The 26672-nt window shown below is 57.7% G+C and overlaps 6 protein-coding genes and 2 non-coding genes across 12 annotated transcripts in view; 2 read left to right on the top strand and 6 right to left on the bottom strand.

Annotated features, from left to right (window-relative positions):
• SMG6 (SMG6 nonsense mediated mRNA decay factor) overlaps positions 1-394 on the bottom strand; it is a 119163-nt gene extending 118769 nt beyond the window's left edge. Inside the window, exon 1 of the mRNA XM_075518361.1 lies at positions 260-394. Within this exon, the coding sequence (XP_075374476.1) occupies positions 260-323 (64 nt within the window). The 5' untranslated portion in view covers positions 324-394. The remainder of the gene's footprint in view (positions 1-259) is intronic.
• Positions 213-6742, bottom strand: TSR1 (TSR1 ribosome maturation factor). The gene is made up of 15 exons (XM_075518367.1): positions 6570-6742; positions 6389-6492; positions 5831-6047; positions 5617-5751; positions 4643-5070; positions 4195-4354; positions 3702-3868; positions 3194-3396; positions 2576-2738; positions 2336-2446; positions 1852-1984; positions 1315-1431; positions 873-1013; positions 674-748; positions 213-576 (listed from the first exon to the last, which is right to left on the bottom strand). Exons 1-15 carry the CDS (start codon positions 6667-6669, stop codon positions 398-400), a joined length of 2433 nt encoding a protein of 810 aa, XP_075374482.1. The 5' UTR covers positions 6670-6742; the 3' UTR covers positions 213-397.
• On the bottom strand, positions 1697-1789 carry LOC142417600 (small nucleolar RNA SNORD91 family). The gene has a single exon (XR_012778071.1). It is a non-coding gene; the product is annotated as a small nucleolar RNA SNORD91 family (small nucleolar RNA).
• LOC142417601 (small nucleolar RNA SNORD91 family) lies at positions 3032-3124 on the bottom strand. The gene has a single exon (XR_012778072.1). It is a non-coding gene; the product is annotated as a small nucleolar RNA SNORD91 family (small nucleolar RNA).
• Positions 6743-8960: 2218 nt separating the features above from the next.
• Positions 8961-17081, bottom strand: POLDIP2 (DNA polymerase delta interacting protein 2). 3 transcript variants are annotated; one of them, XM_075518370.1, is made up of 11 exons: positions 16861-17080; positions 16274-16355; positions 15478-15575; positions 14491-14587; positions 13943-14018; positions 13231-13338; positions 12855-12991; positions 11831-11857; positions 11519-11644; positions 11030-11109; positions 8961-9434 (listed from the first exon to the last, which is right to left on the bottom strand). In XM_075518370.1, exons 1-11 carry the CDS (start codon positions 17028-17030, stop codon positions 9320-9322), a joined length of 1116 nt encoding a protein of 371 aa, XP_075374485.1. In that variant the 5' UTR covers positions 17031-17080; the 3' UTR covers positions 8961-9319. The 3 variants fall into 3 exon arrangements, with proteins under 3 accessions (XP_075374485.1, XP_075374488.1, XP_075374486.1); XM_075518373.1 differs by having other exon boundaries at positions 17008-17046; XM_075518371.1 differs by lacking the exon at positions 8961-9434 and adding an exon at positions 9444-10712 and having other exon boundaries at positions 16861-17081.
• Positions 17082-17099: 18 nt separating this feature from the next.
• VMA12 (vacuolar ATPase assembly factor VMA12) lies at positions 17100-19931 on the top strand. 3 transcript variants are annotated; one of them, XM_075518378.1, is made up of 6 exons: positions 17104-17363; positions 17444-17517; positions 17599-17688; positions 18867-18947; positions 19239-19351; positions 19490-19931. In XM_075518378.1, exons 1-6 carry the CDS (start codon positions 17192-17194, stop codon positions 19506-19508), a joined length of 549 nt encoding a protein of 182 aa, XP_075374493.1. In that variant the 5' UTR covers positions 17104-17191; the 3' UTR covers positions 19509-19931. The 3 variants fall into 3 exon arrangements, with proteins under 3 accessions (XP_075374491.1, XP_075374493.1, XP_075374492.1); XM_075518377.1 differs by having other exon boundaries at positions 17111-17363; positions 18867-18903; XM_075518376.1 differs by having other exon boundaries at positions 17100-17363; positions 18867-18903; positions 19239-19931.
• Positions 19932-20642: 711 nt separating this feature from the next.
• Positions 20643-21526, bottom strand: SEBOX (SEBOX homeobox). The gene is made up of 2 exons (XM_075518379.1): positions 21260-21526; positions 20643-21134 (listed from the first exon to the last, which is right to left on the bottom strand). The coding sequence occupies exons 1-2, from the start codon at positions 21524-21526 to the stop codon at positions 20895-20897; spliced, it is 507 nt and encodes a 168-aa protein (XP_075374494.1). The 3' UTR covers positions 20643-20894.
• Positions 21527-22118: 592 nt separating this feature from the next.
• KIF12 (kinesin family member 12) lies at positions 22119-26618 on the top strand. Its single transcript, XM_075517762.1, is given in 18 exon segments — positions 22119-22198; positions 22270-22498; positions 22500-22603; positions 22739-22817; positions 22900-23021; positions 23193-23268; positions 23407-23541; positions 23640-23775; positions 24032-24123; positions 24349-24484; positions 24575-24693; positions 24832-24936; positions 25016-25305; positions 25479-25662; positions 25768-25842; positions 25922-26064; positions 26179-26315; positions 26468-26618. Coding segments are annotated over 18 exon segments (2307 nt in total). The 3' UTR covers positions 26533-26618.
• Positions 26619-26672: the final 54 nt, after the last annotated feature.

Here is a 26672-nt window from a genome sequence, read left to right as displayed (position 1 = left end):
CCTGCTACTTCGCCATTCTTTCTCAGCATCAACAATAACTTCCAGCAAACCCCTGTCCTCAAAACAGCAAAATCCCCAAACCCACCACTATGGCAGGGCAGGAGGAAAAGACAGCAGCCCCAGTGGGCCACGGGGTCCACAAGAGAAGGGGTGCACACAGCCTCCCTCTTTGGCCTCCACAGCCGGCCACCACCAAGAGAGAGGCACTTAGATGGTTTTTAAAACATTTTCCATTAAAATAAATAGCTGTAGCTGGTACCTGAGCAGCAGCTGGTGAGACAACCACCCCTGCACAGACCCCAGCAGTAATACGTCCAAGACATGAGTGCTGTCCTCACTGTGCACGAGCTGAGAACAGCATCCAGGGAGCTAAGGCACAAACTGCCTTAGCCATTTCCTATTCCATTTCCACCTCCTGCACCGGCAGCGAGCTCTCGCTCCTCACCCACGGCACAGGTTCCGGAACATGAGGATCATAAGTCCATTTAGGAAAAACGCGCTTGTAGAGGTTCAGCAGCACCGTGTCCTGGGACTTCAGCTGTCCATCGAAGTGGCACTTCATGTGACCATGGGTCCCTAGGCAGAGAGCAGAAGAGACCATTAGCTGTCTCTTCTGCCCAGGAGGACCACATCCTGCCCAGCATAACAGAGATAAATACAGAACCAAACCTACCTAATGGCTCCTTGATGTGTCCTCTACGACCCCACTTTGTCCTCAGCTCCACTGGCTTAAACCACATCACATCCTCTGGAGATCAAAACACAAAAGGCAGGTAAGAAACAGGCTTTGCTGCACCAACACAACTGCTCCCGCAGGGGCAGAAGTTCTGCTTCCGCATCCCCTCTTCCCACCACACAGAGACGGGCCGTACCTCTGTTAAAGAACATGTATCGCACGACAGCCGTCTTGGTAAAGATCTTGAATGGATGGCCACTAAGCACCAGCCGCTTGATGACGATTCTGTCTGGGTCCACGGAAAGCAGAGAACCCGTGGCAATGAGGTCGTGCATTCCTGCAAGGCAGAGTCACTAACGCACCAGGGCAGCACCACAGAAGGTGCCTCCATCACCTCCTCCGTCACCACGACTCCCTTCCCTAAATGGTTCCAGGCCCAGAGCAACCCCACAGCAGGGACAGAAAGAAGGTGGCAGTGGTACTGGGGATGGAAATGTGTTGATCTTCTCAAACATCATGAAGGGGACAGCTTTTTCCAAGTCATGCTTCTTGGACAGATGCACTTGTAAGTGGGGTATGGGAACGGCCTGTTAACATTTGTTTCCCAGACACCACCTCCTCAGCACTTACGAACTTACCGTTACTTCTCTGTTTAAAAAGAAGCGCTGAGGCAGGAGGGAAAGTGATGGGAGCATAAACAGTCACCACCAGGGCAGCATCCGGGCGCAGGAAACGTTCCAGCTTGTGCTTATCAGCTAGGACAGAACAGCAATGATCAAGTTCAGGCACACAGCAGTACTCAGAGCTCTGGGAAACCCCATTGAGCCCATTCTTTCCTGGCAAACGGGCTCTGCGCTTTAGGAAAACAGGTGACAAACATCCCTCCTCTGCTGGCACAGAGTATCTGGGAATGAAGGTCATCCTCTGAGCTACCAGCTCACTACATGGAGCCTGCCACCACCTTGCCTGGACCAGTGAGCCACCTTGCGCAAGCCCACCCGCTCCCCGCTATTTAGTGCCTCCCCTGGAAGCCTCAGAGCCTAGGAGTGAGTCTTCAGAAGAGTCCTTCAGCCAGGTTCAGACACCACGGCTAAAACATCACAGGCTTCCTGCCCTAGAAACCCCAGCCCCACCTCCTGGCATACCCATACCCACGCCACCGGTCCCTCACAAACCTGAGGTGTGCTGGGAGAACAGGGGGGATGCTCGGAAGCGCCTGAACCCACAGTGAAAGATCAGCTCCTCCTTTGCCCTCACTGGCTCACTGTTGCTTGGATGCCGACGCACCAGGAAATTCAACACGGACATCTGCGGAAGAGGCAGCACTGTGAGGGGCTGACAGCAGGGCTGGCAAATGACGGTGGTCAGAGGAGAAAGCAATGGGACGTTGCAGCAGGGATGAATGTCTTTGACAGTGGCTTCTAAAGGACCGCTGGTAATGCAGACACCTCAGCCAGGCTCAGACACTCTAGCCTAAACACCCCTGGCAGCTTCAGCCTGCTCTGACCAAAGGGAAGGTCCTACTCTGAAATGCGAACAATGCAGGGAGATTTCAACCCAAACCCTCTGCAGCCAGAACTTCTCCAAACCATGCAGCCTGAGGGAACCAGACAAGGAGCTGCACACCTACGAGATATCAGCAGGGCCATGCTTAGTCACCTTTTGTTCATGGGGAAGCAATGAGAACAGGACTAGTGGCTTCCCTTCTTTGAAGCTCTCCATCACCGAGACAGGGACATTGCAGACATGAAGTGTAACGTACCAGCCAACCTGCCAAGAGAGGATCAGTTGTGAATACTTCTCTCAGTAGAGAACTCAGCCACCTCCCTGCCAAGTCCTTCCTACTAGGAGCGAGGGACCACAGTAGGGGAAGAGATCAGCAAGAGAAAAGGGAGTTACCGAGGCTCCTTCAGTCTCCTCTTTCTCTATTTGCCGGAAGAGGTGCTTTCGGGTTCGGGAGAAGTCCTGGAACTGGAAAATCCTGGCATAGTCTCTTGGGAGATTCTCTTTGGGGTCCCATGGAGAAGTCCGGAAGCTCTTCAGCCCCCTGTACTTCTGGAACCTAAAGGACAGATAACAGAAAAGACAAACTACTTCACAAATCGAGGTGTCCAGCCAGCATCTTCTGTGGTCCTCAGGGACTCACACCTTCAGAGAGCGCAAAGGGAGCAAAGCAAATGTTAGCTTTCAGAAAAGATCTTAGTGCAGGGGAGAGCTAGAAACAGCAGCCAAGTCGCCAAACAACCTGCCCTTGCATCAGAGCTCTGCCATCCTCCTCCCTCTCCCTGGTCAGGACCCAGCTCTCCCTGCAGCAGGGAGCTGCCCAGGCCCACCCACTGCACCCCAGCTAGTGCCTCCCCTGGAAGCCTCAGAGCCTAAGAGTGAGTCTTCAGAAGAGTCCTTCAGCCAGGTTCAGACACCACGGCTAAGACATCACAGGCTTCCTGCCCTATCTCACCACACTAGACAGAAGGGCGCCTTCCAGCTCCTCTCCCAGCAAAGCATCCTCCCTCTTACCGGACTCTGGCAGGTACGTCACGTGGCGTGTCCACCTCATCCGGAAACATTTCATCCATTCTCTCCTGTTTGTATCTCTCCAGCATCTGTTCATCTTCCTCCACCTTCTCATCGTACTGGTCATCCCGCAAGCACTCGGAAACGGTCATGGTCTCGCATTCCTCCTCTGCAGGTTCCTCTTCCTCTTCGCTGCTTTCCCCCTCCTGACACAGAGGACAGCACAGAGCCCGTGAGCACACGCGTTCTGTTGATGTCCATGCAGCCCTGCACACCCTGTGTGTACTCGCGCTGTTTGAATTACGCCCCAAGCTACACCACAGTCCCTCATTTCGGTATCTAACAGGCCAAAGAAGCAACATGATACATGTGAAAGATATAACAATGGAAATCCAGGCAAGTCCTGGCTCTGTGTTGTGCCCTTGCATGGAGCAAGCCAGAAGGACAGGATTGTCCTAGGATACACAATAACACCCTGGAGATCACCTGCAGTATCAGCACTTAGAGGTACCTGGGAAACTGCCTCTTCCATCATATCATCATCAATGTCATCGTCTTCATCATCATCATCATCATCTTCCTGATTGCCCTCTTCTCCATCATCCACAATCCAGGCAGCCTGGTACTTAGATGTGCCTTTGGGGACCTTCACCACCCTCCTGTTTGCCTTCAGAGAAGCTGTAGGATTCCCACCAATAGTTAACACAGGAACAATTCTCCTTTCCCTCAGGAGCTTTTACACCGGGACAGCCAAGATCATTTCTAGACCAGAATCGCTGTTTCCCAGCACAGGGCCCAGAAAAGGCAGCTAAAATGTAACCCTGCTAACTGCCAGGCAAACCACACAGCCTGGTAGTCAGGTGATGGGAGTAGGAATGGAATCCCTGGGCTCCCAACTAGCACATTTCTTCACAGCCACCCTCAGCCATCCTGGCGACAGAGGATTTCTAACAACCCTCTTAACAGGGACAAGGAAAAGGTACAGAAGTATTGCTGCTACTCACCCTCTGCTTCTTGCAGCTCTTCTTCAGTGGGCCACGTCTGCTCCCCTTCCATAGGATCAGGAACCACTTCTGACTGCAAAGACTCCTGCTTGTTTGGATCTGCCTTCATCAGGACCTTGACATCTTCCTCCATCTCATCAGTACCATTTACAGAGTCATCCTGAAGGGCAAGAGCAGAGTTCCCAGCTGTGAATACACCTAACTCAAGTTAGCAAGCAGTCTGAAATGAACTCCCTTCAGTATCACGTTCATTATGCTGTAATGTAATGCTCATTACATGCCACGTGCAAGGAATCTCAGCTCAGTGGCAGAACACAGCCCTACTGTCTCTCTTGATAAAACTCCCTTCAGCCCCCCTTAACCACATATACCCAGTTGTATTTTCCTGATGAAAGTTTAGAAACATCATGTTCTAACAGGACCGGCAAAGCCCTGACCTTCCACACACCTGTACCTCCATGTCCTGACTCTTCTTCTGTCCTTTAACCACTCGGGGGTTCAAAGAGAGGGGGTCAGGGGGGGCATCCACCTGGCTCATCTGGAAGTCTCCATGCCCCACAATATGCACCAGGCTGTTCACGTCAAGGGTCTGTCCCCGGACAAAGCCGGACACCTTCAAGGTCCCAACCAGGTCGCTCTCCTGACTGGGCACAAACTCAGCGGCATAGGCGAGCAGGTGAGCCCGCCTGTCCCGAAAAGCGAGATGACGCTGCTTCTGTGTGGCGAGGTGCCTCAGCAGCAGCAAGGACTCCTGCTCCGTATTCAGGGGGAAGAGCTTGGCCTCGGGAAAGCGCTTCTCAATGGCTTTGGCAAGTTTCTTCCTGGCATCTATCCGCTTCTTAGGTGGCAAGTCAGTACCCCCTGGGACAGCAAGCGCTACCAAGCAGTGCATAGAACAGAGTTCAGGATTGCATCGTACACCTTCTTATACCCCTTTTACCAAGCATTGACAAACACTCAGATATCAGCAACCCACATAACCAGATTCACCCCACAAGGTGCAAAGGCAGTTTCACACATTCAAAAGAACACACAGGACGGAAAACCTGTCTTCAGAGATTTTGAGACTAAATGAGACCATAGAGATAAGGGCCCAGGACTGAACTTAGCAAGAAAGCGTCCGAATCCCTTCGCTCTGCACCCCTAGATAACCATTACAATGCTGACACCACCACGCACCCAAAGGCCTAAACCTAGAACACCCTTTTTATCTCCAGCACTCCCCCACCAGGCTAGTAACATAACAAGGCAGCATGAGAATGGCCTTCACCCGACCGATCTATGCTCAGAAACAGAGCGGTCAAAGACCTGTGATCGCCTATTAACATACGGAGTTTTTAATTACTGCAACAGTAAATCCCCATCAAGCACCCCCTCAACCTATACCCCACCAGAAGCCCTTAATGTTTCTCACTCGCTCACCGTAAGTGGGGAGCCCCTGTGCGAAGAGGCAGGAGAGGCAGTGCTCCCCCGCGCTGTCCCAGCCATCTGCAGGATCCAGGATGAACAGGAGGGAGTCAGCAACCTTTGCTAGGTCTAAGACAGCATGAAGGTCCCCTGCACACAGAACACCTCCATTACTGGGGCTGCCAGGGGTTCGGTGTCGAGAACCACACCAACAACAACGTTTCCTCACCTGCCTGTGCTGTCACAAAGCGCCAGCGCTGCTTGAGTCGGGGGCAGAGGAGCGCAAAGCCACCAGCTCTCCCCTCATCCACGCGGACAACAGCCGAGTCCTGGGTCTGCAGCAAGCGGAGGGTGTCGCAGGCTGCAGCCCTGCTGTGCAGCGGCACCAAAACCACGAGGTGGGGGGGCCCATCCCTGCTGCCCAAGCTCCGCTTCTCCGCCAGCACCTGTGGGCACAACTGCAGAGCATGAACCCCGGCCCCAATCTAGTTCCTATCCCGCACTCGGATCAAGACCAGATTCCTCCACAGCTCACCCCCAACCCACTCGGTCCAGTCACGCTGCACTTGCCCCAAACTGAACTGACCCTGGCACCCACTCCTCTCCCTGGCCCGGCTCCTGATCTCCCCGCAAAGACCCAAACTGGCTCGGTCCCCGCACACACCCACATGGAGACCCGCACCGGCCCTATTCCCGCTCCCCAGTGCCCCCCTCGCGAAGACCCGAACCGACCCGTTTCCCGCTCCCCCCGCGACCGGCCCGGCTCCGGTTCCCCCGCGGCCCTCACCGCCTCCTTGCGCTGCCGGCGGAGCTGCAGCGCCTGGTGCCGCCGGTCCACCCTGCTGAGGTCGCGGAGCCGCCGGCGGGGCTGGGCCTTGACGGAGACGCGGCCTGCGGGGAGAGAACGGTCAGACGGGCCGCGGCGCGCAGGGCCGGCGGGGAACCCGGCCAGGCCCGCCCCGCCTCACCTCCAGCGCGGCGCTGGGACGACCCGCTGTGCTTCCCGCCCTTGTGCGCCTTGTTCTGCTGCTTCAGCGGCCCGGGCCGGTGAGCGCCCGCCGCCACCATGCTGCCGCCTCGCTGCCTCCTCAGCGCTTCCGCCGCGTCACTTCCGGCGCCGCGGGGCACGCCGGGAGCGCGCAGCGCCGCGCACGGACTAAGATGGCGGCGTGAGGGACGGGGGCGGCGGAGCCCCGGCCCGGGCAGCGCCGCGGCCCTGCCCGCCGAGAGGGAGGAGCGGCGGGCCCGGCCCCCCCGGAGAGGGCGGGAGAGCCCCAGGGCCGGTGCAGGGAGGGAGGTTGGTTCCCGTCAGCGCCGCGGGAGGAATGAGAGCCCGGAGCGACAGCCTTGCCTTCAGCGCTTTATTGATTAGTTCTTTGTACAGGTATTTACAGAAGAGAGGAAAGCAGCCCGCCCGCGGAGAGAGGGTTCGCCAACCCTCTGGAAACGCTCCTGTGGGAAGAAGCAGTGGAGGAAGCACCCACCCCGAGCCGCAGGCCCCTCAGCATGGCAGGCAGGTCCCGGGGCAGGCCCGGCTCTGCCCGCCTCCGCACACCGATCGAGCAGAAAAAACATTCCTACCACTCTTGCCAATCATTTTCCAGCCAAGAATGTGCATTCTGGGCCCAGCCGTAGCCTGCCCCGGTGGCACGTCACACCAAACACACTGCAAAAGCCGCTCTGCCCGGCGCTGGCAGAGCCCCTGCTCCCAGGACCATGCCGCCACTTGGGAATATAAACTCTCTCTGCTTGTTATGGGAAGCGTTAGGTCCACAGCACCCCAGAAACACGCGTAGGTGAGCGACAGGGTTAAACGTTTACAGTGGTGTTGCAATTGCCAGTAAAGCTGAAAGTCGGTAACCCAAGGGAGAGCCAGGGCGGCTGCTACTCCGATCCAAGTGAGCAATTGCATAGGAGGGAAAAAGCAGGTTCCTATAGGTTCCTGCTTCCTCTGAACACGAGGTGTCACCCCCCCCTTCTCCTCCTGCGAATAAATCAGCGTGACAGTGGCAACGCGGGGTTGTCAGCTGTGGGCTGTTCTTTACGGATCCTCTTCTACCCCTAAAAGCAGGCTGGCTGTCTAAACCTTTCAACTCTAAAAGCAATGTAGATAGCAAGTCCTACCTGACAGGAAGGAAGACATACAATTAAGAGACTGGTGGCAGATAAACACTGTTTAAGCAGTAGTAATTAAAGTCTTTCTATACAGGTATCCACTGGCTTCAGGGCTGCATGCGAGTCTCTCCCACTGTCATTTCCAAAGGCTGTTTGTCCACAGCACTGCCTTGCAGAGCCAGGCTGCTCAGAGAGGACTCGGGGGAAGAGGGGATAACTAGGATACTTCTGAATCAAGAAAAACGACACAGTCCTGCAAGTTACTTATACCTTGTCATTTAAGCAGGACCAGGGAAAGGAGAAAGATTTGAAACTTTCTGCCTAGGGTTCCCATCACAAAGCCAGCTACCTCTGCCCCTGCGAGTCGCCCGTAAGTCTGGCCTCGGAAACCCAGAGACAGCCAGAAGGGACCCACCACGGAGGCTGATGTCTCTCCAGATCTCTGTAATCCTCAGAGCTGCTGACAGCCACTCTGGCTTGTAAAAGAGCTTAACGCCTGATTTGCACTGGGGACCGGGCCCTTCACATGTAAAAGCAAAGTTCCCACAAATCCATACGTCGTAAGCTTACAGGTATTTCGCTGACCCACACGGTTCTGCAGGGCCCTCTACACAGACTACCAGAAATCACAACCCGCCAAGCCGAGCAAGCCTAGGAGCAGAAAACCAAGCACCACCTCACTGTGGCTGACAGCACAGCAGGTTAAAACAAGCTCTTCCTGCCAAAGCAGAAACTACCAAGGAAATACGGTTACAGCCGCAGCGTGAGCAGGGAAGTATCCTCCAGCAGTTGGGACGCACATCCCTGCAGCAAGGCAAGCCTTTGCAGGGGGAGGGCTCCCCTTCAGCTATCCTGTACAATCACGACACACCGCCCGGTGCTCTGCGCACACAAGACACCGTGGCAGCCCGCTCAGCACCACCTGCCAACCCGCCTTCCCCCCTCTGCACTCTCTTCTCCGACAAAACAGGCTTCGCATCGCTCCAGCGCACAGCCCAGACAAGCTATGCAACGAGGAGTGGAGCTCACAGGCTGCTCTGCCACACATTGGCTAAATCCCAGAAAGCAGCTGCATTGCAGGAAGGCTGAGCTCACATTCCTGCTCCCTAAAACTTTCTCACTGCTGCCTTCTGAAGAGGCAAGAAGAAAGGGCTGACATGGCTTTGCACGTGGGCGAGGGGGGAGCAACAAGCCGGGGCAGGCTGGATACAAAGCCTAGGCCTTGGTTTATAAAGGAAGACTGGTTGCAACTGGAAGGGCCAGTTTATTAGAGAAACCTCACATTGCAGAGAATTCACAACACATTGGAAAGGGTCCAGGCCTGCTGAGGGGGCCAGTCTTCTGACGCAGCACAGATCTACGTCCCCCAGCTCCAACCCCAGCAGCTGCCACAAAGGGAAAGGTTAACTGTAGCACAGCTTATGTTTACAAGCAGCCTGAGAGAGCCAGTATTAAAGTTCAAAAAAGCCTCCCCGTTAGACAACAGTTAAAACAAAAATGGTTTAAAATGTTTAAAAGCTCCGTGTTCTTGGCTGCAGCATAATGGGGAGGCAAAGGTCTACAACACACACAGGTCTCTGTGGGTCTCAGCACTCGGTCTGCTCTACCAGTGAAGGCCGGAGGGGGGGGTCTTCTCATCTTTGTTGCTTTCCAGAGAAAAGGGTGGGATTCGGACATCAAAGTGGGAGCCATCAGGCCTCTCAAATCGAAAAGTACCCCTGCAAAATAATGGCAGAGATCACGCTGAGGCCAGGGAGAAACACAGCTAGGAATCATCAGCAAGAAGGTAAGACATGAGCTCTTCCATATCCTGCGCAGGGACTCTGGGGCTGCATTTGCAAGGCTGGTCCAGCAGCAAGTACATCGGTTCAGCAGCAAGGACATCTGCCTGCCAAGATGACTCATTTATTGGAAGACTCCTGGGCGGTTTACATCACATCTCTAACATACATTTCCTGAATAAAGATGTCATGATTGGAGCCTCCAGGAGGTAAGCGCACTCCACGCATCTGCGGCAGTGTTTACTTAACTCCCACCCCACAGGAGACTGAACCATCTGAGCTATTTTTACAAACTGATCGCACGTAAATTCAGATTCGTATTTCTCGGCAGAAGCTCCAGTGGGTAAGAAGTCTGTGACAATATGAAATCCCATCACAGATGTAATTTGGAATAGCTTCTGCTTTGCATTTCAGAAAGGGCATTTCAGAACTGAATCTGCCTGTCCTTGTACAAACAAAGAATTTGTCTACTGCCCTGAACTACAGGACGACTGTACTGCAGAACACGACATGGACAAGAGGATCGTGGAGATAAACTAACAGGTTCTCATGACAGAGAGGACACAACTGAACACCAGAAGTCAAGCTGAGCAGCTTCTGAGCTACAGAACCTTTGTCTCTTTCTCTTCAGAATGCATGCAGAGAGGGAAAAACTACTAAACAAGCTGGTTTTACTCCCCAGGGCATGCATTCAGGTAAATCAAAGTGCTTAACATGGCAAACAAGGGTGTATCCTATAGGCAAAGAGCTGCTCGCTTGCTTTTCCCAACTCAAAGGCAGTTCAAAGGCAGCTTAACTCTGAAACAGATCCACTTAAAAAATGCAAGCCAGAAAGACTGTCATACAGAAGGCAAGAGGTGGCTGTGCATTTCTCGTCCACACAGAGATGACACTAAATGCGCTAACCCAGCTGAAATGCAAAACAGAGGGAAACTGCTTTAACCCTACAGCACTGGAAAAGAACAACTCAGCTGAGCACTTTCCTACCTGCACTTACAGAAGGAGGGACTTGAACACCAGTTAGACTGAAGGCCTTATCTGGCCTAAACTGGGAGTAACCCCACGTGCCAATTCCTTGTGGACACAGAACTGCACAGCTTCACTCAGGGACAGAATCAAAGCCCAGTCCTCTCCAAAGAGAGAGAGGATACCAGTGCACACATCCCTGCTGCCTAGGGAAACACCAGCATGAAGCCCTGCCTCTTGCACCAAGAACTGAAAGGACAGAAATTGAGTATAGCAGATGATGACAGAGAACAGCTTCATGTCTTTTCAAATCCAATATAGCACAGCCCAGAGCAGGAGGAAGATAAATTAGCCTGGAACCTCTCTTGGTGCAGAGAATCAACAGATCTTCTTATCGCTAACTGGGATACTGCTACAGAGAAGCTCATAAAAATTTTAACTATCAAATACATCCGGTCCACTTCCACCCACCTTTCATCCATAACTCCAGACTGCAAACTGCGTCCCAGCTCAGCGCTGTGGGGTCCTATATCTAAACCACTACCGCAGTAATAAGTGCTTCTTACCACATGTGACCACTGGATGCCTGCAGGGAGACGTGACTGCTGTACTGAAATGCCGGCTGTTCTTTGGATAAAACTGGCTCCTGAGAAGACAAGAGACCACTCTGCATCAGCAACGGACTTAAGATCTCTCCACAGACAGGCATCAACAGGAAATTTACGTAGCGAGAAGAAAAACAGAGAGATCCACACCTGAGCATCGCTACCAATTACACAGCAAACAACTCGCCCAGTGAGTAGAGCCAGAATAACGTAGCATTCCAGTTTTCCCATTACCAGTCATTTAGGATCATTCTCTAATATTCAGTGTGAAGTTTCAGTTCATGCATACTAACAACAGATGAAAAGCTCATGCGATTTCTTTTTTTTCATTACCAATTTCCTATTCCATCTATTTCCGCTGCCCACTAAGCAATTTACTGGCAAGTCAATCCAAGCAAGAGGACCCCAGAAAAGGGCTGCGCTTCCCTGAAGAAGCTACACAATACCTACCCTTCCTACAACGCCACGGCCCCTGACCGTTTCCAACGTGCCCGACAAGCTAAATATCCTCCAGTGCCGTTCTCGGAGTTGTACCACTTCGCTGTCAAGGTTCTCCAAGCGAATACAGTAGCGCCACTGGACAGAAAAAAAGACTGTTATCAAGAACTGGAATGAGCTGCAAACAGTTGATAACCCATAGCTGATACTGGGAAACAGTTGCCAGGCAAGGGCTACTCTCCCTCAGAGCTTATCACACAGCAATGATGCCACAGCAAATAAACTCCTTCCCTTTAGCTGCTTCGTGAAACAAAAGGCACTTACCCAGTAGACATGGGAATTCTGGGCTTCCTGTCAAGAGAAACAGAAGACTTTAGCAGCTGCCCTTCGACGCTCAGCGCCAAAACCTCTTCAGCTGTCAGCACAGGGGCTCTCGCTCCATGCCAGACTGACGCAGACAACTCACATGAACACAAAGACAGCTGCTCTCCGAAGCAGTCCATCAGTTACCGCCTGGCACTGGCTCTGCTCTAGACATGTAATCATGAGGTGGGAGATTTGCAAGGATCTCGTGACTACGGAGGGTTGATCTCCATGTTAATTACGCACTTTCTACTGATCTAGAAACACCCGTTTCCTTGCCTTCGGGCACCTGTTTTTCTGACAAGGTTAGGACAAACATCAGTTGGGCTCCACAGAAGCTGCAATTCCACACCAAAACATCCACCTGCTATGGCGCAGGCTCCCCGGCAGCTGTGCTTGTCTGGACTTGGAAATCAAACTGCTGCGGTAATTCCCAGCCCTCCCACTCAGAAGCCTATTGGAGCCTCGTTATTTTGGATAGTCCACATGAAGTTCTTGCACTATAAAGAGCACATCATTATCAGCCAAATCCAGAAGGCTTTAGCCAAACCCTCTAACCCACGTTAGGCCAGGAAACAGGGGTAGACACCCACAGCACCTCACCCCTGGGCAGGATAACAGACATGTCTGTCATTACAGGGCAGATGGCAATGGGTGGCACCCATTACGCACACACCCATCTGTGACTGAGGCAGTAAAGGACCACTTCGCAAGCCTTCCTAAAAATCTTCCTCAGTATCTTGCTACACTGTACTGTTCTACAGAACAGTGTTATTTCCCATCCTACAAATAACAAGCAAAAGCTAAGTTGCTGTTCTCCAAAAATGTATGACAAAACAGTTTCATGTTCGTACCTCTGCTAAACATAATGACAATGAAATTCCAACTGCGATTAAAAAGTCATTTCTCCAGTAAGCAGAAGGTACCTTCGGTCAGTAAACTGTTCTTAGAAAAAACATGCAAGTTAATCGGATCACAGACCTACCCTCATGCCCATATAGAAAGGGATGACTGTGACGCGGATGTTCTCCGTGGTTTCTCGGTGCACATCGGAGAGCTCTAGCCAGGGATGGTTCTTCTCCTGCCATGCACACAGTGTATCCCTTGCTACAAAAGGTGGAACTGTGGGGAGGGAAAGATCAGAGTTTATGAGGAGAGCCATGCCATAACCAGAGCCCTTTCCCCTCAAAGCAACTCCTTTCACATAGTTACAAAAATTATTTAAAGGAGGCTTCACTGTAACAAACCCCAAACCAGACCAAGATTTTTACACTGTAGCCAAGATGATGGGTTCTGGATACTTGCCATAGAATACCTCAAGTATCTGGCTCTGAAGATTTCCCTCTGAAGCCAGAAATTACCTTTTGTTTGGTCGTACATGAGAAACCTCTCAAAGAGCTCGTGCTGGATGGGCACTTGATCAGTGGAGCTGTAGGGAAGGATATCTTCATGGCTTACATAGTCTAAACCTGAAAAAGAAACCCCAAAAGCCATTGAACTTCCCCAGCGAAGAACAGCTCAGAAGTCTCCTGACAGAGAAATGGATCACACTACTGAGATGTTAAGAAAAGGATTTGGGCAGCAGCAGACAAAATTGCATGCAAGAATGGAAGAAACAGGCCAGTAATAACCCTTGGCAGCATTCTTCTGCGAGATTTCTCCATAGAATGATTTCTCTGATAAAGAAACACTGCCTGGGAAGTGACTGCACTGTCACAAAAGGACTTTGGGCAGGAAATGCACAGGACAAGAAGAGATCTAGCTGTCCTGGTAATAAAGTAGAATAGCCCATACGCAACAGGGTATGTGTGTGGGATCTATGTCTTAAGAGCTCAAAGTAGGTATGCTTGTGTCTGATCAGAGGCTGCTCAACTTCCATCTATCCAAAAGAGCTTCATGTACTTTAGTCATTCTGTTCTTTCTAGCATGGCCCTAACCCACAGACAGATCCATTACAGGAATATCCTGCAGGAACTGCTGCTTCACTGGCAGGACTTGGCTGTTGGTGACTCTTCTGACCTCACCTCATGATAATCCACATCTCCACAGAGGTTACAGGTGCATTTTACCCACCTGGTATGGCATAGAGGGCTCTGCTGTCATCGTGATTTGCCAGGAACGTCACTGCTTCCGTCTGTGATCTCTGGGACTGGAAAAAAGGGAGGTTTATGTCTTTCTGTGTGGATTGTTGTGGGCCAGTTTCCAGCCACGTTTCAGTTTACTATTGTGATTTCTAAAGCGTGTAACCTTTATTTTATTTAACCAGTTGACCTCGGAACATCTCTCCTTTTAATTCCTCTAGACTAATTCTCCACTCAAACAAGTGAGGAGCACTTTCAGTGCTGCAACGCACGCTCATAATGACCTGTATGCAAAAGAGTAGGAATGCCAACAGCATGAGGAAGTGAGGTTGGAAAGGGGAAACACGATCCAGAAAACAGTCATATGATGTTCCAGATTATCTTTCTCAGGGAAAATATGACTTGAAGAACAAATTTGTCCTAAAATTCTAAACAACCAAGTTGGCCATCATAGCCATTTTCTTTCAGTGCCTGTCCATCTAAAGCATTCATATAGGAGAAGATATTTGAGTTTCAATACCAAGATTACTGGTTACTTACTATATGTGGACAATCCCGGGCATCTATTAGCACCTGATAGTAAGTATGCGTTTTGCCCTTGACCTCTTTGGAACCATGGCCTGCCGCGTTCTCGCTTCTAAAAAGAGAAGCAGAGCACTGAGCTCAAGCACAGCATGGCAGCAAACTGTTGTTACCAGGACCAAGCACATTCATAAACAATGATTTTTTTTTTTTTAAATACGTTTCACAGTCTGTAATCATTCAGTTCCATCCAAATTAAACTCATGTCAGCCACCCACACAACGATAGATGAGCCACGATGACAATCAACAGTGTTTGTCACAGGCACAACAGCTCTTTTTTCAGACGACTCAGAAGTTCTTCCTGCTCGGTCCAGTCTCCTGTTTGGGGTGGGTATTTCTACTGCCCTCGATTCTTTCTCTGCTTACTCCTCATTCCTTCCCGACTCCAAATGCACACTCGCCCGGCACACCTCCAACACAGGCCAGGGGGGAAATGGATGGAAGAGGGGAGAGAAGCGAACAGTGACTCAGTCCACAAGAAAGATGAACTTGGCCTAGTGGGTTGAAACTGGGGAGGCAGCTGACAAATCCAGCTCACTGGCAATCTACAGAAGCAGCAGCCTGCAATTTTAACAGAGGAGCCTAGACCTAACTCAAAAAGTAACACAAAGGGTTTTTTTATAACAAAGAATGCCAGGAGCATGGTTTGTTGGGGTTTTTTTCTTGTGGGGGGTTTTTTTCAGTTGTTTTGGTTTTGGTTATTTTTTTTATTTATTTCCTTCACACACACTCTCATCCTTCATACTTCCATCCTGTCTCTCATTAACACAAAATTAATACTCATGCAACGTCTCTTCTTTAAGCACTCTTGTAGTTTACATTCATGCAAAACAGACCCATACCATTGTCCTCCTTAAAAAGACTTGTTTACCCCAACCAGGAAACTCACTACAAAATGTAAATGTAACAGTACAACAAGATATAAACCAGAACAAATCCTTACTTTTCTGTGACAGGAGAAGCCACATCTCGATCATAAAGCCTGGCTTGCCAGGGAAACAGGACTATTCCTCGATAGCCAAACACACTGTGAAGAAATAGCTGAAAGAAACAAATAATTGCATTTGAATACACAAGAGGCTTTAATCAACTAAGATACAACAGAAAACATGAAGCCAAAACCCCTTTTCTGATAGTATTTTTAAAAAATCTGTTAACTGAGGTAAAACTAGAAACGTTTACAAAGAATATGAATGCACGGGAGTGAAATACAGGGAGAATCGCCACTGTGTGAACCCAGAGCAGAAACAAAGAGGGAACATAAACAGTCTGGGATGAGAGAAGAAATTCATGTCATCTCTATCCCATAAAAGCGAACGACTAAACCAGTAATAAAGCAATACAATGGCAGAAGTGCAGAAAGGAGACAAGCATGGGACAGACCGCTCAGGAACGCAGAAACAGATCTGTGAGTCATAAGCACAGAACTGACAAGTTTAGTTGCTATTTCTCAAATTCAGTGATTGTCTCTTTTGCTCCTAGAGGGAGAAAACCCTTAAATAAAGCCAGCGGAGCAAATACCATTGTAGGAACAGTTCTGTCATGCTGCAGATTCTTATCAACTTGCTACTGTCAGATGACTGACAAACTGCAGACACAGCAGAGACAAGGAGCAGTGAACTGTGGAACTTCTGGCCTTCTGCTACAAGGCAGCAGCCTCCTTACAAGTAAATCACTTGGCTACCCGATCTCTGTGGAACAAGCCTGGAGAGTCAGCTCTGCTCCCCAGAACCGCTTACCTGACCCGTCTCGTATTTGCCGTGCTGCTTCGGTGCCTCAAACACCCCCACGGTCTCCAGGACTTTGCCCTCTGGACGGTTTCTAGGAGCAGAGAGGCAGTTGGGTGGGTGCACAGGGGCTGAACCAGGCCCCGTGCCAGGGGGCACACAGCACCCGAGCCCCAGGCGCTGGCCAGGCACAGCCCCCCGCCTCGTACCTCCCCACAAGAGCCCCACTACGCACTAGGCTACCCAGTCACCCCCCCTTCCCTGCCCCCCACCCCTTCGCCAGTCTCCCCTCTCCCAACTGCCCTGGGCACCCCCCTGCCCAGTTGCCCCTTTAGCCCAATCCCCCCTCTCCCCTATCCCTGCCCCAGCCATCCCCACAGCCCCCCAACTCCCCCCCAGTCTCCCCCCAACGACCCAACACCCCCCCCAAGCACCCCCTCAGAGCCCCTAACCCCACCTCCCCACCCCCTCGCAGCCCCCCACCGCCTGCCCCCCCGACAGCCCCTCCACACCCCCCACCCTCACCCCAACACCCCTAAACCACCCCCCGGGCCCGGCTCCCCCCACCACCACCACACACCCGCCCCCACAGGCCTCACCGCGACGAGAGGTGCCGCCGCGGCAGCAGCAGCAGCGGGAGGGCCGCGGCTCCCCCGGCGCCCAGGGGCCGCAGCCCGCGGGCCGGGGGCGGCTCCCAGAGCGGCACCCCGCGGGCCCGGCACCGGCTCAGCGCCGCCGCCACGTACCGCCGCGCCGCGCAGCCCGACATCCCGCGGCCGGGCCGACCCCGCCGCCAGCCCACAATGCACCGCGCGCCCGCCTCCGCCCCCTCCGCTTCCCGGCGGCCCCCGCGGGGCGGGCAGCGCCGCTCTAGCCCGCCGCCGCGCTCTATGGCGCTCCGCGTCGCCTAGGCGACGGCGGCCGGGCAAGATGGCGTCGGCGGTGCGGGCCGGGCCGCGGCTGCGGCGGGCGGTGGAGGGCGGCGAGCTGGCGGGGCTGCCCGCCGGCCTGCGGGCCGAGCTGGAGGCGGCACTGGCCTCCGAAGGCGCCGTGGTGCCCTTCAGCCTGCTGCGGAGGCTGCATGCCGCGCTGCGGGAGGCAGGTAGGCCGCGCCGCCCCTGGCGCGACGGGCCGCGACGGGCCGGGCCGCCGTTAACCGTCCCGTCCCCCCCCCCCCCGCAGGGTCCCCGCTGTACCTACACGAGCTCCTGGAAGGCAGCGAGATCGACCTGCCCGAGGTGCCGGTACCGCCGCGGGTAGGTGAGGGCCGGGCACGGGCCGCGGGAGACGGCGGCTGCCCCCGGCCCTCACAGCGGCTCTGCCCTTCCCTTCCCCAGAACCCGGAGCTGGTGGCCCGGCTGGAGCGGATAAAGGCCAAGCTGGCCAACGAGGAGTACCGGCGGATGACGCGCAACATCACGGGCCAGGTGAGGGGCCTACTGCATCTCCTGCTGTCAGGATTCCTTCCTCGAAAGCGTGGCCGTTAGCAACCTGACAGATAGCAAAGGAAATTTTCCCCATAGAGCGAGTGCAGTACGGAGGGAATGTGGGCAGGGACTTGAGGAGCGCACGCTGTCAATGCACAGGGACAACAGATACGGTGTTGAGGGCAGAGGTGGGACAGGGTGACCAGGGTGGTGAAATAGAAGAGATACTGACGTTTGGGAACAGCTCGCTGTGCCAAAGGGTTTGGTCTGGGAGACTGAGCGCCTACGGTAAATGTTTTACTGGGAGCATCTGTGCTGCCTTTTTCTGAAGGGTTACATTTTCATCATAGTTTTAAAATGAGATCATTCATGTCAAGGTAAAAGCTGAAAAAACAGAGTAATACTTGGGCACTCGTTCTTTCCAAAGAAGAGGTGAGATCTTTTGGCACGGTGACCGTTCAGACAAGCCAGCGTCCCTTCCTGCTGACATTCCTCGTGATCCCGTCCTGCCTATCCCTCCTCCACGCTGGTGTCCCTGTGCATTTAAGTCCCTGCACATATCCTCCTGTTGCGTCAACTCTTGTGGGAAGATCTGCTTTGCTCTCTGTCAAACTTAGCCACTTCCTCTATGAACCCGAGTGGTTTTAGCAGAGCTGGGTAGTAGTGACAGCAATGTTCCTTTCAAACAGCGGAGAAGCAGAGGAGTATTCCCATATCCGTGTACTCATCACGTTCTTCCCTGCCTCCCCCCCAGTATCTGGTGTTTGAAATCATGTAACCATGTCTGATTTGACAAAGAGCGTGCAGAGCTTTACAACGTTTAGTTCTTGCCAGCTGCACGAACACTGGTGACGAGGTGAGACCCTTCAGCGTCTCTATGAGACAAACCTGCAGCAGAGAACCCATGTGCAAGAAAACGCTCACACTCTGAGAAGTGCTTTGATTAGAAATGATCCCTTCTCAACATCCTTGAATTGGACCGCAAACATAAACCCAGAGAAACCCGGGCCCTGTGGAACTGCTGCTCCCCTGCAGCCTGCCCGACCGCTGCCAGGGCCCCCCGGCAGCTCTCTGAACTTCTCAGTCTTAGAGACAGGACAGGGCACTGGCGTTGCGTTTATTATGCAGTTAACATTAAAATACAACCGATCACAAGTTGTTTTAATCCTTTCTTTTAGGAGGTGAACGGGACATTGGCCGAATTTGGGAGGCAAGGTGAGTGGCTGCCTGTCCTGCTGGTGCCGGGCAGTTGCCTACAGGTCAGTCACGGGAACCGCTGCATCGCTAGCTGTTGACATCAGACGGCCCTTCCCTCTCCGAGTATCTCACCGGAAGGTTTTAATGCACAAAAACATTCCCTGAGTAAAGGAGCAGCCTGTTGGTCGTTCTTATAAATATTTCTGGAGGCATAAAGCATGTGAATCCTCGAGTATTCCTGTAGCCCAGCTGAGGCAGCCACAGGCAGGCTCCGTTAGCAGGATTACAGCTTGTCCCCAGCCCTACTCTCCAAGCCTTACCTAAAACCACTCGTCTTTCCCCCTTCTCTCCAGTTCGCTCTGTTAAAGCCGTCGTCATCACCATATTCAACTTCATTGTCACCGTGGTGGCCGCCTTCGCCTGCACGTACCTGGGCAGCCAGTACGTCTTCGTGGAGACCGCGGCGGTGAGTGAGCCCGTGGCCTTGGAGCCCGCTTGCGGCACGCTCTGTGCCGGCCTGGCAGGAGCGGCAGACGCGCTCCCCAGCGCGGGCAGCGGCTCGAGGCACGCGCAGGGTCGCTTATCTCTCTTTTTGCGTCCTCAGCGCGTCCTGTCAGCGGTAATTGTGGCCTCGGTGGTTGGCTTGGCCGAGCTGTATGTAATGGTGCGGACCCTTGAAGGGGACCTTGGGAAACTATAATCGCACGCGTCCCCGTGAACTGCGGCCCTCGTGCTGGAGGCTTTTGCCCTCCCCAGGAGTCATTAATTTGGGGCAGGTTTATCTTCTGCCATCTGTTTGTACCTGCTCCTGCTACCGGGAGGACTGCTGCATTCCTCAGGCCTCGTCCTTTGCTTCCCGCTCCTTAACGTTCCTGAAATGAATCATGGATTAAAAATCCCGCAGCTGCAGAACAGAAGAGGGAACGGCCGTGGACTCTCACCACCCCAGCACAGAGAGGGGCGTTAGCTCCCGCTGTTCCCATTCTCCTGTGAAGTTGCTGTTCTTTTATTCTGGAAATAAATAACGTTGCGTGATTGCAGCCTTCTTCCTGCCTGACGGGAGATGTCTGTTGCTACGCGGAACACCGACCTGACATCTAAAAGACACCGCAGAGCACCGTGAATCTTCTCTCTCCCTCTGCATCCTGGATCCCGCTCCGTCTCCTGCCAAAACCTCCCTTTGCCTGCCCTCGCTGCTCCTGCCTGCTCCCTCGCCCGCTTTCGGGAGAGCGTTACTCCCTTGTGACCCGCGTGGCAGCACCCGACCCAGCTCGTGTTTGGGGGCGAGCACTTTTCCCCTCCACGCAGATCAGTTCAGGAGGGCAAGGGCGTGCGGCGCAGCCACGCTGGGGCAGCAGCTCGGTGTCCTCACGCGGGGGCTGCCGCACGAGCCGTAGCTGCCCGCCCGTGCCGCGGGGTGCGGCAGGGCCCCCGCAGGCAGACGGGGCAGCGAGGGGCGTGTGGCTCTCTGCCTCCCCTGCCAAAGGGCGCCCAGCTTCTGTGGGTAGGGAGGGGACGCACCTCAACACAGAGCCCGGGGGCTTCTCGGGTGCCACGGAGCAGAGAGCGGAGCCAGCTCGGTGCACCCACGGCCCCGCGGTGGGGAAGGGGTGCCGAGGCTGGCACCGCCGGGCGGGCAGCCTGCCAGGGCCGGACACGGTGATTAATGCTCTGATGGCATCTAAGCCCCTCTGCAAACACGCTTTAATATCTGATACGGGGAGATGTGCCGGCACCTGCGAACGTGCCTGCGGATTAGGGGCGGCCGTGCCACAATCATCTGCGGATACGGCCTCAGATTAAGGTATTTTTTCCAAAAGATTAGTCGGTATTAGGGGGCTGACGGGGAGCCGGCCCCGCCACGGCCGCACCGGCATTTAGGATATTGGATGACATCCTCGGGACCTTCGGGACCGGCAGTAATTCCACACCCTAATGAAATCGTGACATTAAGCCGGGGGGCGTCGGTGCCGGGGGGATCCCCGGTGCCGAGGGGGTCCCCACCACGGCTACGGCTCGCCCAGGTTGGTGATGGCCGCGCTGTAGATGAGGTCGGAGATGGAGCCCAGCGAGGTGGGGAGGCCCCGAGCGGGGCTGCGGGCTCCCGGTGGAGGCAGCGCGGGGGCCGGGCCCGGGGCGGTGCCGTCGGGGGGTGCCGCGGGGGGACCCCGCTCCCCGGGCGGTGGCAGCGGCGGCGGCTCCGGTTTGGCGCTGCGGATCCTGCGGGCGCGGCGGTTCTGGAACCAGACCTGGGCCGGGCGGGGGAGGGGGGAACCGTGAGATGAGACACCGGCGGCAGCCCGACGGGGCGGCCCCGCGGAGGAGGGGGGGTCCCGGCCCCGGGAGGGAGCGGAGGGGTCCCGGCCGGGCTCACCTGGATCTTGGCCTCGGGCAGCTGGGTGAGCTCGGCCAGGCGCTCCCGGGTGGCGATGTCCGGGTAGGGCACGGCGGCGAAGGCCCGCTCCAGCTCCGAGAGCTGCCCCCGGCTGAAGGTGGTCCGCCGCCGCTTCCGCGGCCCCCCCGGGCAGGGGCAGGGGCACGGCCCCGGGGCGCGGCCCCCCCCCGCCGCCGGCCCGCCCGCCCCGTCGGGGAAGCGGAGCAGCGGCTGGGGGGCGCGGGAGGTGTCCGGGGCCGCGCTCATCCTGCCCGGCTCCCCCGGCCCCGCCGCCGCCGCCCCGGCTTTTATCCCCCCCCGGACCCCCCCCGGCGGGCTGGGACCGCCCCGAGCGGGCGGTGCTGCCCCCCCCCAGCCCTTCCCCGGCGGCTCCCGGGGCCGGTCCCCGCTCCACGCGCCCCGACAGCCCCGGCTGCCTCCGGGACGGTCTCCCCCAACACCCCGGGGACCAGTAACCCCACCCGCCGCCCGTACTGGTCTTCCCCCCCGCCCCCGCCGCCGTCGGGGCACGGTGGGTCCGTGAGGAACCCAGGGCTCAGAGGGGGCTCGGGGGGTCCGGTGCCGGTGGGTCGGGGACCCCCAGCAGGTACAGGAGGAGCCCGGGGCCCCCTGCACCCCCTCCCCGGCTCCCAGGACCGAGGTGCCACCGCCTGCCCCCCCCCTCCCCCGCCTCGCCCCCCGCCGTGCCGGCCGCTCTCCCGCGGGGCTGGCACCGGTCAATGTTTAACCGGAGCGGTGGTACCTGTTGTGCGGGGCAGCCCGGGCCGGCTGGCGGTGGCTCCTGCCGGGACCAGCCGGGCGCTGCGGGCACCCCGAGCGAGGGGTGCTGGGGGGGTGAATGGAGCCGGAGGGGGAGCGGGGCTGGGAGCCCCGGCCGGGCACACGGCCCAAAATGCTCCCACGGGGCCAGGAGAGACCGTAAGTCGGGGGGGAGCCGGAGGGGACGGGGGGGAGCCGGAGGGGACGGGGGCCACCCTGTCCTGGAGCAGGCAAGGCCTGGGCAGCGACCGCCACCGGCCCTTCCCGGCCGCCTGGGCAGCCGGCGGGGGGCTGGCACCCCAGAAAGGCTGGGGGGGGGACACAGGGCAGTCCCTCTGCGGGGACATGGGGAGGAGGTTGCACTCTGTCCCCTGCCAGGCCCCAGGGCACAGTGGGGACGGGAGGACGGCGCGAGCACAGCGCGAGCCCTGGGGTGCCCGCAGGCAGATCCCCCAGCTGGGGGGCACCCACCGCCCCGCTGCCCTCTGTTCCCCAAAGGAGCCCCGGAGAGGAGCGGAAGGGCCCTGTGGTGGGTAGAGAGACGCGCCTGAGAGTGGTGCTGAGGTAAGGGGGGGGACGCGAAGGGCTTGGGGACGCGGTGGGGACCAGCATCGCTCCTGCCCGGGACAAGGGCACAGCGGGGCTCCCCAGGGTCCCCATGCGGTGACACCTCTGTGTCCCCAATCCCCCCGCCATTAGGGTCCGTCCACTGACCTGCACGGAGACGCGGCGAGGTGACCGGCGGGTTGTGCACAGCCTCGGCGACGGCACCGTCCACGTAAGTGCCACCTCCTCACTGAGGTCCGGGGGACGGGGGGGGGCTGTGGCACCCCCTGAGCTGCTGCCGTCCCCGCACCCAGGTGAGCACGGCCAGGCACGATGCCACCTTCGGGTTCAGCGCCGTGTTCGACGCGGAAGCCTCGCAGGAGGCCGTGTTCGAAGGCAGCGGGATGAGGCAGCTGGTAGAGCTGGCGATAGACGGGTGAGTCCCGGGGAGCCCCCCGCGGACCCCAACCCTCCCGCTCACCCCGTGCCTGCTGCGCTGCACCCGTCCAGGCCCCGCTGGCGGGTCTGCGTTGCCGGGGCCATGCCGGGAGGTGGCATCCCTGTGCCACCACCTGGGGCCATGCCTGAGGCTCAGCATCTTCCCCAGCTTCTCCTGCACCGTCTTTGCCTTCGGGCAGACAGGCTCGGGGAAGACCTACACCCTGATGGGACCCCTCGCCCAGGTACACCACCATCCCCCCCCGCCTGACCCAATCCTGACGGTGGGACGGGCTCTTCTCACCCGGTCGTGGGCGCTGGGGTGGTGGGAGCTGGTGGGTGCTGAAGTGACGTGACTGCTCGCCCTCCCGACGTCTCCGCAGAGCGAGACCCGGCCGGCGGCCCCAGGGTTGCTGGGGCTGATGCAGAGGTCCTTCGCCTGCCTCCTGGAGCAGAGCCGGAGCCGCGGCTCTGACCTGGCTCTCAGTGCCTCCTACCTGGAGATCTACAACGAGCAGGTAAGCGCCCGCCTGGCCGCCCAGCCAGGCCCTGCTGGCACCCCGTGCCCCCTCTCCCCCGCTGCCCGTACCCTCCGCTTCTCCTCCGTACCCCCCAGGTCCGGGACCTGCTGAGCCCAGGGCCGCCATGCCCCCTGCCCCTGCGGTGGAGCAAAACCCATGGCTTCTACGTGGAGAACCAGCTCAGCGTGGACTTTGAGAGCCTGGAGGCCATCTCTGACCTGCTCCTGCAAGGTGCTGAGCCACGGGCACAGGGCTGGGGCCATGCAGGGGCATGTTCGGGGGGGTGCCGGACCCGGTGTGGGGGTTCTCAGCCCCCCACAGAGCTGTCCCTGGGACTGGTGGGGCTTCCATGGCAGCCAAGAGGGGCAGCTCCCCGTCTTGCCACAGAGTCCAGGCAGGCTTGTGTCTGGCAGGGGGTGGGCAGTGGGTGCTGTGCTGGGGCGTGGGGCATTGTGCCCCCCTGCAGCTCTCAATCCCCCCCCGGCAGGATCCCAGAGGCGACGGACCTCAGCGCACGCCCTCAACAGGCACTCGAGCCGCAGCCACGCTCTTCTGACCATCCATGTCCGCAGCCAGGCTGTGAGCACATCCTGCTCCGGGCTTGGGGGGGGCCGGGGCTCTTTGTGGGGGTGCAAACATCCCCATGGTGGGGGATCACGTCCTCCTCCCCAAGGATGCGTTGGTGGGGCTGGGGCGAGCAGCAGGGAGCCATATCCCAGACCCAAGGGTTGGGACACTGCTGTGGGCCACGGGGAAGGGGTGAGGGGGGCCAGAGCATCACCCCCCGCAATGCGGGTCCCCCAGCCCAGCGCCTGCCCCAGCAAGCAGGGCACGCTGTGCTTCGTGGACCTGGCCGGCAGCGAGCGGGTGAAGGAGACCGGCTCCAGCGGGGAGCTCTCCGTGGAGGCAAACAACATCAACCGCAGCCTCCTGGCACTGGGTAAGAGTCGGGGGACCCCCTCCATGGGAGCACAAGCTGCTGGTCCCTGTCAGAGCCCTGTTGCACCCTCTGTGGCTCATCCTCCGGCAGGACACTGCATCTCTCTGTTGGCCAAACCCCGAGGGAAGCGGACGCACATTCCCTACCGGGACAGCAAGCTCACCCGGCTGCTGGCCCGCTCCCTGGGCGGCTCGGGCATCACCCTGATGGTACGTGCACAGAGGCGGCTGGGCAGGGGTGCACGAAGCCGCAGGGGGCTGGGGTCTCAATGCCATGGAGGGGAAGGCTGGAGGGGGACGGGTGACCCCCTGGCTGGCAGCTCACCTGCGGCTCTTCCTCATCGACAGGTCGCCTGCATCTCCCCGTCCTCGCACTGCCTCTCGGAGACGTTGAGCACGCTGCACTATGCCAGCCGGGCCCGGAGGGTCACCACCAGGCCCCTGGCCAACAGGGTATAGCAGGCAGGGGCTGTGGGCAGGGTGCTCTGCCCCACTGCAGGGACCCCCCCGAGCCACCCCCTTGTGCTCCCAGGTGTCCCGGGAGAAGTTGCTGCAAACCTTGGAGGAAGAAATCCGTGCCCTGCAGCTGGAAAACCTCTCCCTGCGCCAGCAGCTGTGCCTGCCCAGGGTGCCGACGAGCAGCATGGAGGTCCCAGGGACCCCCCCGAGGGCAGGGGCATGGCCAGGCTGGGGAGGCAGGTATGGCCCCACAGGGCTGCGTCGCTCCCCTCTCGAAGGGCAGCTCCCGTCGGAGGGAGCCCCAGCCTGGCCCAGCCTCTACGGCCTCCTGCGGGACTTCGTGGTGGAGAACGAGCAGCTGAGGTATGGGGGGCACACGCAGGACCCACGAGCAGGGGCTCAAGGGGCCGGCAGGGCAGCCAGAGTCCCCAGCTGGGCAGCGCCCTGTGTCAGCCAGCCTCTCCTAGGGCCGGGCAGGGCTCGGAGGTTCGCCGGAGGCTGCCAATGCCCTGCCCTGCTCCCTCGCTGCTCCCCAGGCAGCCCCGGCTGTCCCCAGACCCCAGCAGTGACGTCCCAGCTGGCCCATCCTGCAGAGCCACCCGCAGCTCCTGTGACAGCCAGCCCCTGCTCCGGAGTGCCCGCACCCTCCGTGTCCCCCCTGGCCACCCCACGAGGCTCTGGCAGCCCGGCACGACACCCGCCTCCGGCCCCCGGCCGCTGGTGAGCGTGGGGGACCCTGGGGTCCACGGGCATCCTCATGCGAGGCTGTGCCCACGGCAGGGTGAGGATGCCCAATCCACCCACTGCTGCTGTCCCCTCTTGCAGAAGCTGCCTCCCGCCTCCGGCCGCCCCGGCTGCCCCCAGTGCTGCCCTGCGCTGGCCGATGCCATCATGTCCCAGGTACGGCCCCCCGGGGGTCTCTTTGGAGGGGGGTGGCACAGCACGACACAGCAGCCTGACTGCTCTGCTCACCCCCCAGGCGCTGCCAGGGCCCTCTGTGTCGCAGCCGGTCCCCGCCGAGGGAAGCGCCGGCATCCTGCCACCGGGCCAGGAGGACGTGGCTCTGCCCGGCTCCCATCAGCTCCCCGGGCACCCCCGGCCGCAGCAGGGGAAGCGGGGAGCGCTGGGGCCTGAGGCCACCCCCCTGGGCATCACCTGCAGCTCAGGAAGCCCCTTGGGGTTACAGGGAGGTGGCAGGGCAGCGAGGCAGGGTTTGTTCACGTGTCCTCACGGCAGGAGCCGGGGCAGGAGCAAGAGCTTGTCGCAGCGGCACCCGCTCCCCCGGGAGCTGCCAGGCCCCGAGTGCTGTCCCAGTCCCGAGGGACGGGTCATCCCTTCGGCACCACCGTGGCCGGGATTGCCGGAGCCGAGAGGTGAGCAGGGCGGCTGGGGTGACACTGGGCGGTGCCTCGGATGGGGTCCCTCGGGTTTGGGCACCCGTTCCGCGCCCAGCCACTCACACATGGGGCTGTGGACCTGATGCGGGGACACTGGAGACCTGACCCCGCTGGCTCCCGGCTGGCAGCCGCCGGCACCGTCCCTCTCCTCCAGTGGGAAGAGGCACCGGACTGGCTGGCGGACCAGATCTGAGCAGCCGCAGCCACAGCCATGCCACGGACGGGGCCAGCAGCGGGGATCTGGCACAGCCCACGCACGGTTATTATACCTGGGGGGACAACCACAGCCCTCGGGGGCACGGGGAATCTCGGACTACAGGGACTGCGCAGACC

This window comes from Mycteria americana, chromosome 15 (genome assembly GCF_035582795.1).
Source record: "Mycteria americana isolate JAX WOST 10 ecotype Jacksonville Zoo and Gardens chromosome 15, USCA_MyAme_1.0, whole genome shotgun sequence".
Classification (NCBI taxonomy): Eukaryota; Metazoa; Chordata; class Aves; order Ciconiiformes; family Ciconiidae; genus Mycteria; species Mycteria americana.
The sequence above is the reverse complement of the archived record's forward strand: the minus strand, read 5'-3'. Positions and strand labels throughout refer to the sequence as shown.

Excerpts from the sequence above, each read along its gene's own strand:
- TSR1 (XM_075518367.1), bottom strand. The coding sequence starts at position 6,669 with ATGGTGGCGGCGGGCGCTCACCGGCCCGGGCCGCTGAAGCAGCAGAAC. Across the intron at positions 5,752-5,830 it reads CTTTGTGACAGCACAGGCAG|GGGACCTTCATGCTGTCTTA; the intron begins GTGAGGAAACGT and ends TTCTGTGTGCAG. Across the intron at positions 2,447-2,575 it reads AGGAGACTGAAGGAGCCTCG|GTTGGCTGGTACGTTACACT; the intron begins GTAACTCCCTTT and ends CTCTCTTGGCAG.
- POLDIP2 (XM_075518370.1), bottom strand. The coding sequence starts at position 17,030 with ATGTCGGGCTGCGCGGCGCGGCGGTACGTGGCGGCGGCGCTGAGCCGG. Across the intron at positions 11,858-12,854 it reads CTTTCTATATGGGCATGAGG|GAAGCCCAGAATTCCCATGT; the intron begins GTAGGTCTGTGA and ends TTCTCTTGACAG. Across the intron at positions 9,435-11,029 it reads GCATCCAGTGGTCACATGTG|GGGTACTTTTCGATTTGAGA; the intron begins GTAAGAAGCACT and ends ATTATTTTGCAG.
- VMA12 (XM_075518376.1), top strand. The coding sequence starts at position 17,192 with ATGGCGTCGGCGGTGCGGGCCGGGCCGCGGCTGCGGCGGGCGGTGGAG. Across the intron at positions 17,364-17,443 it reads TGCCGCGCTGCGGGAGGCAG|GGTCCCCGCTGTACCTACAC; the intron begins GTAGGCCGCGCC and ends CCCCCCCCGCAG. Across the intron at positions 18,904-19,238 it reads GGCCGAATTTGGGAGGCAAG|TTCGCTCTGTTAAAGCCGTC; the intron begins GTGAGTGGCTGC and ends CCTTCTCTCCAG.
- SEBOX (XM_075518379.1), bottom strand. The coding sequence starts at position 21,526 with ATGAGCGCGGCCCCGGACACCTCCCGCGCCCCCCAGCCGCTGCTCCGC. Across the intron at positions 21,135-21,259 it reads TGCCCGAGGCCAAGATCCAG|GTCTGGTTCCAGAACCGCCG; the intron begins GTGAGCCCGGCC and ends CGCCCGGCCCAG.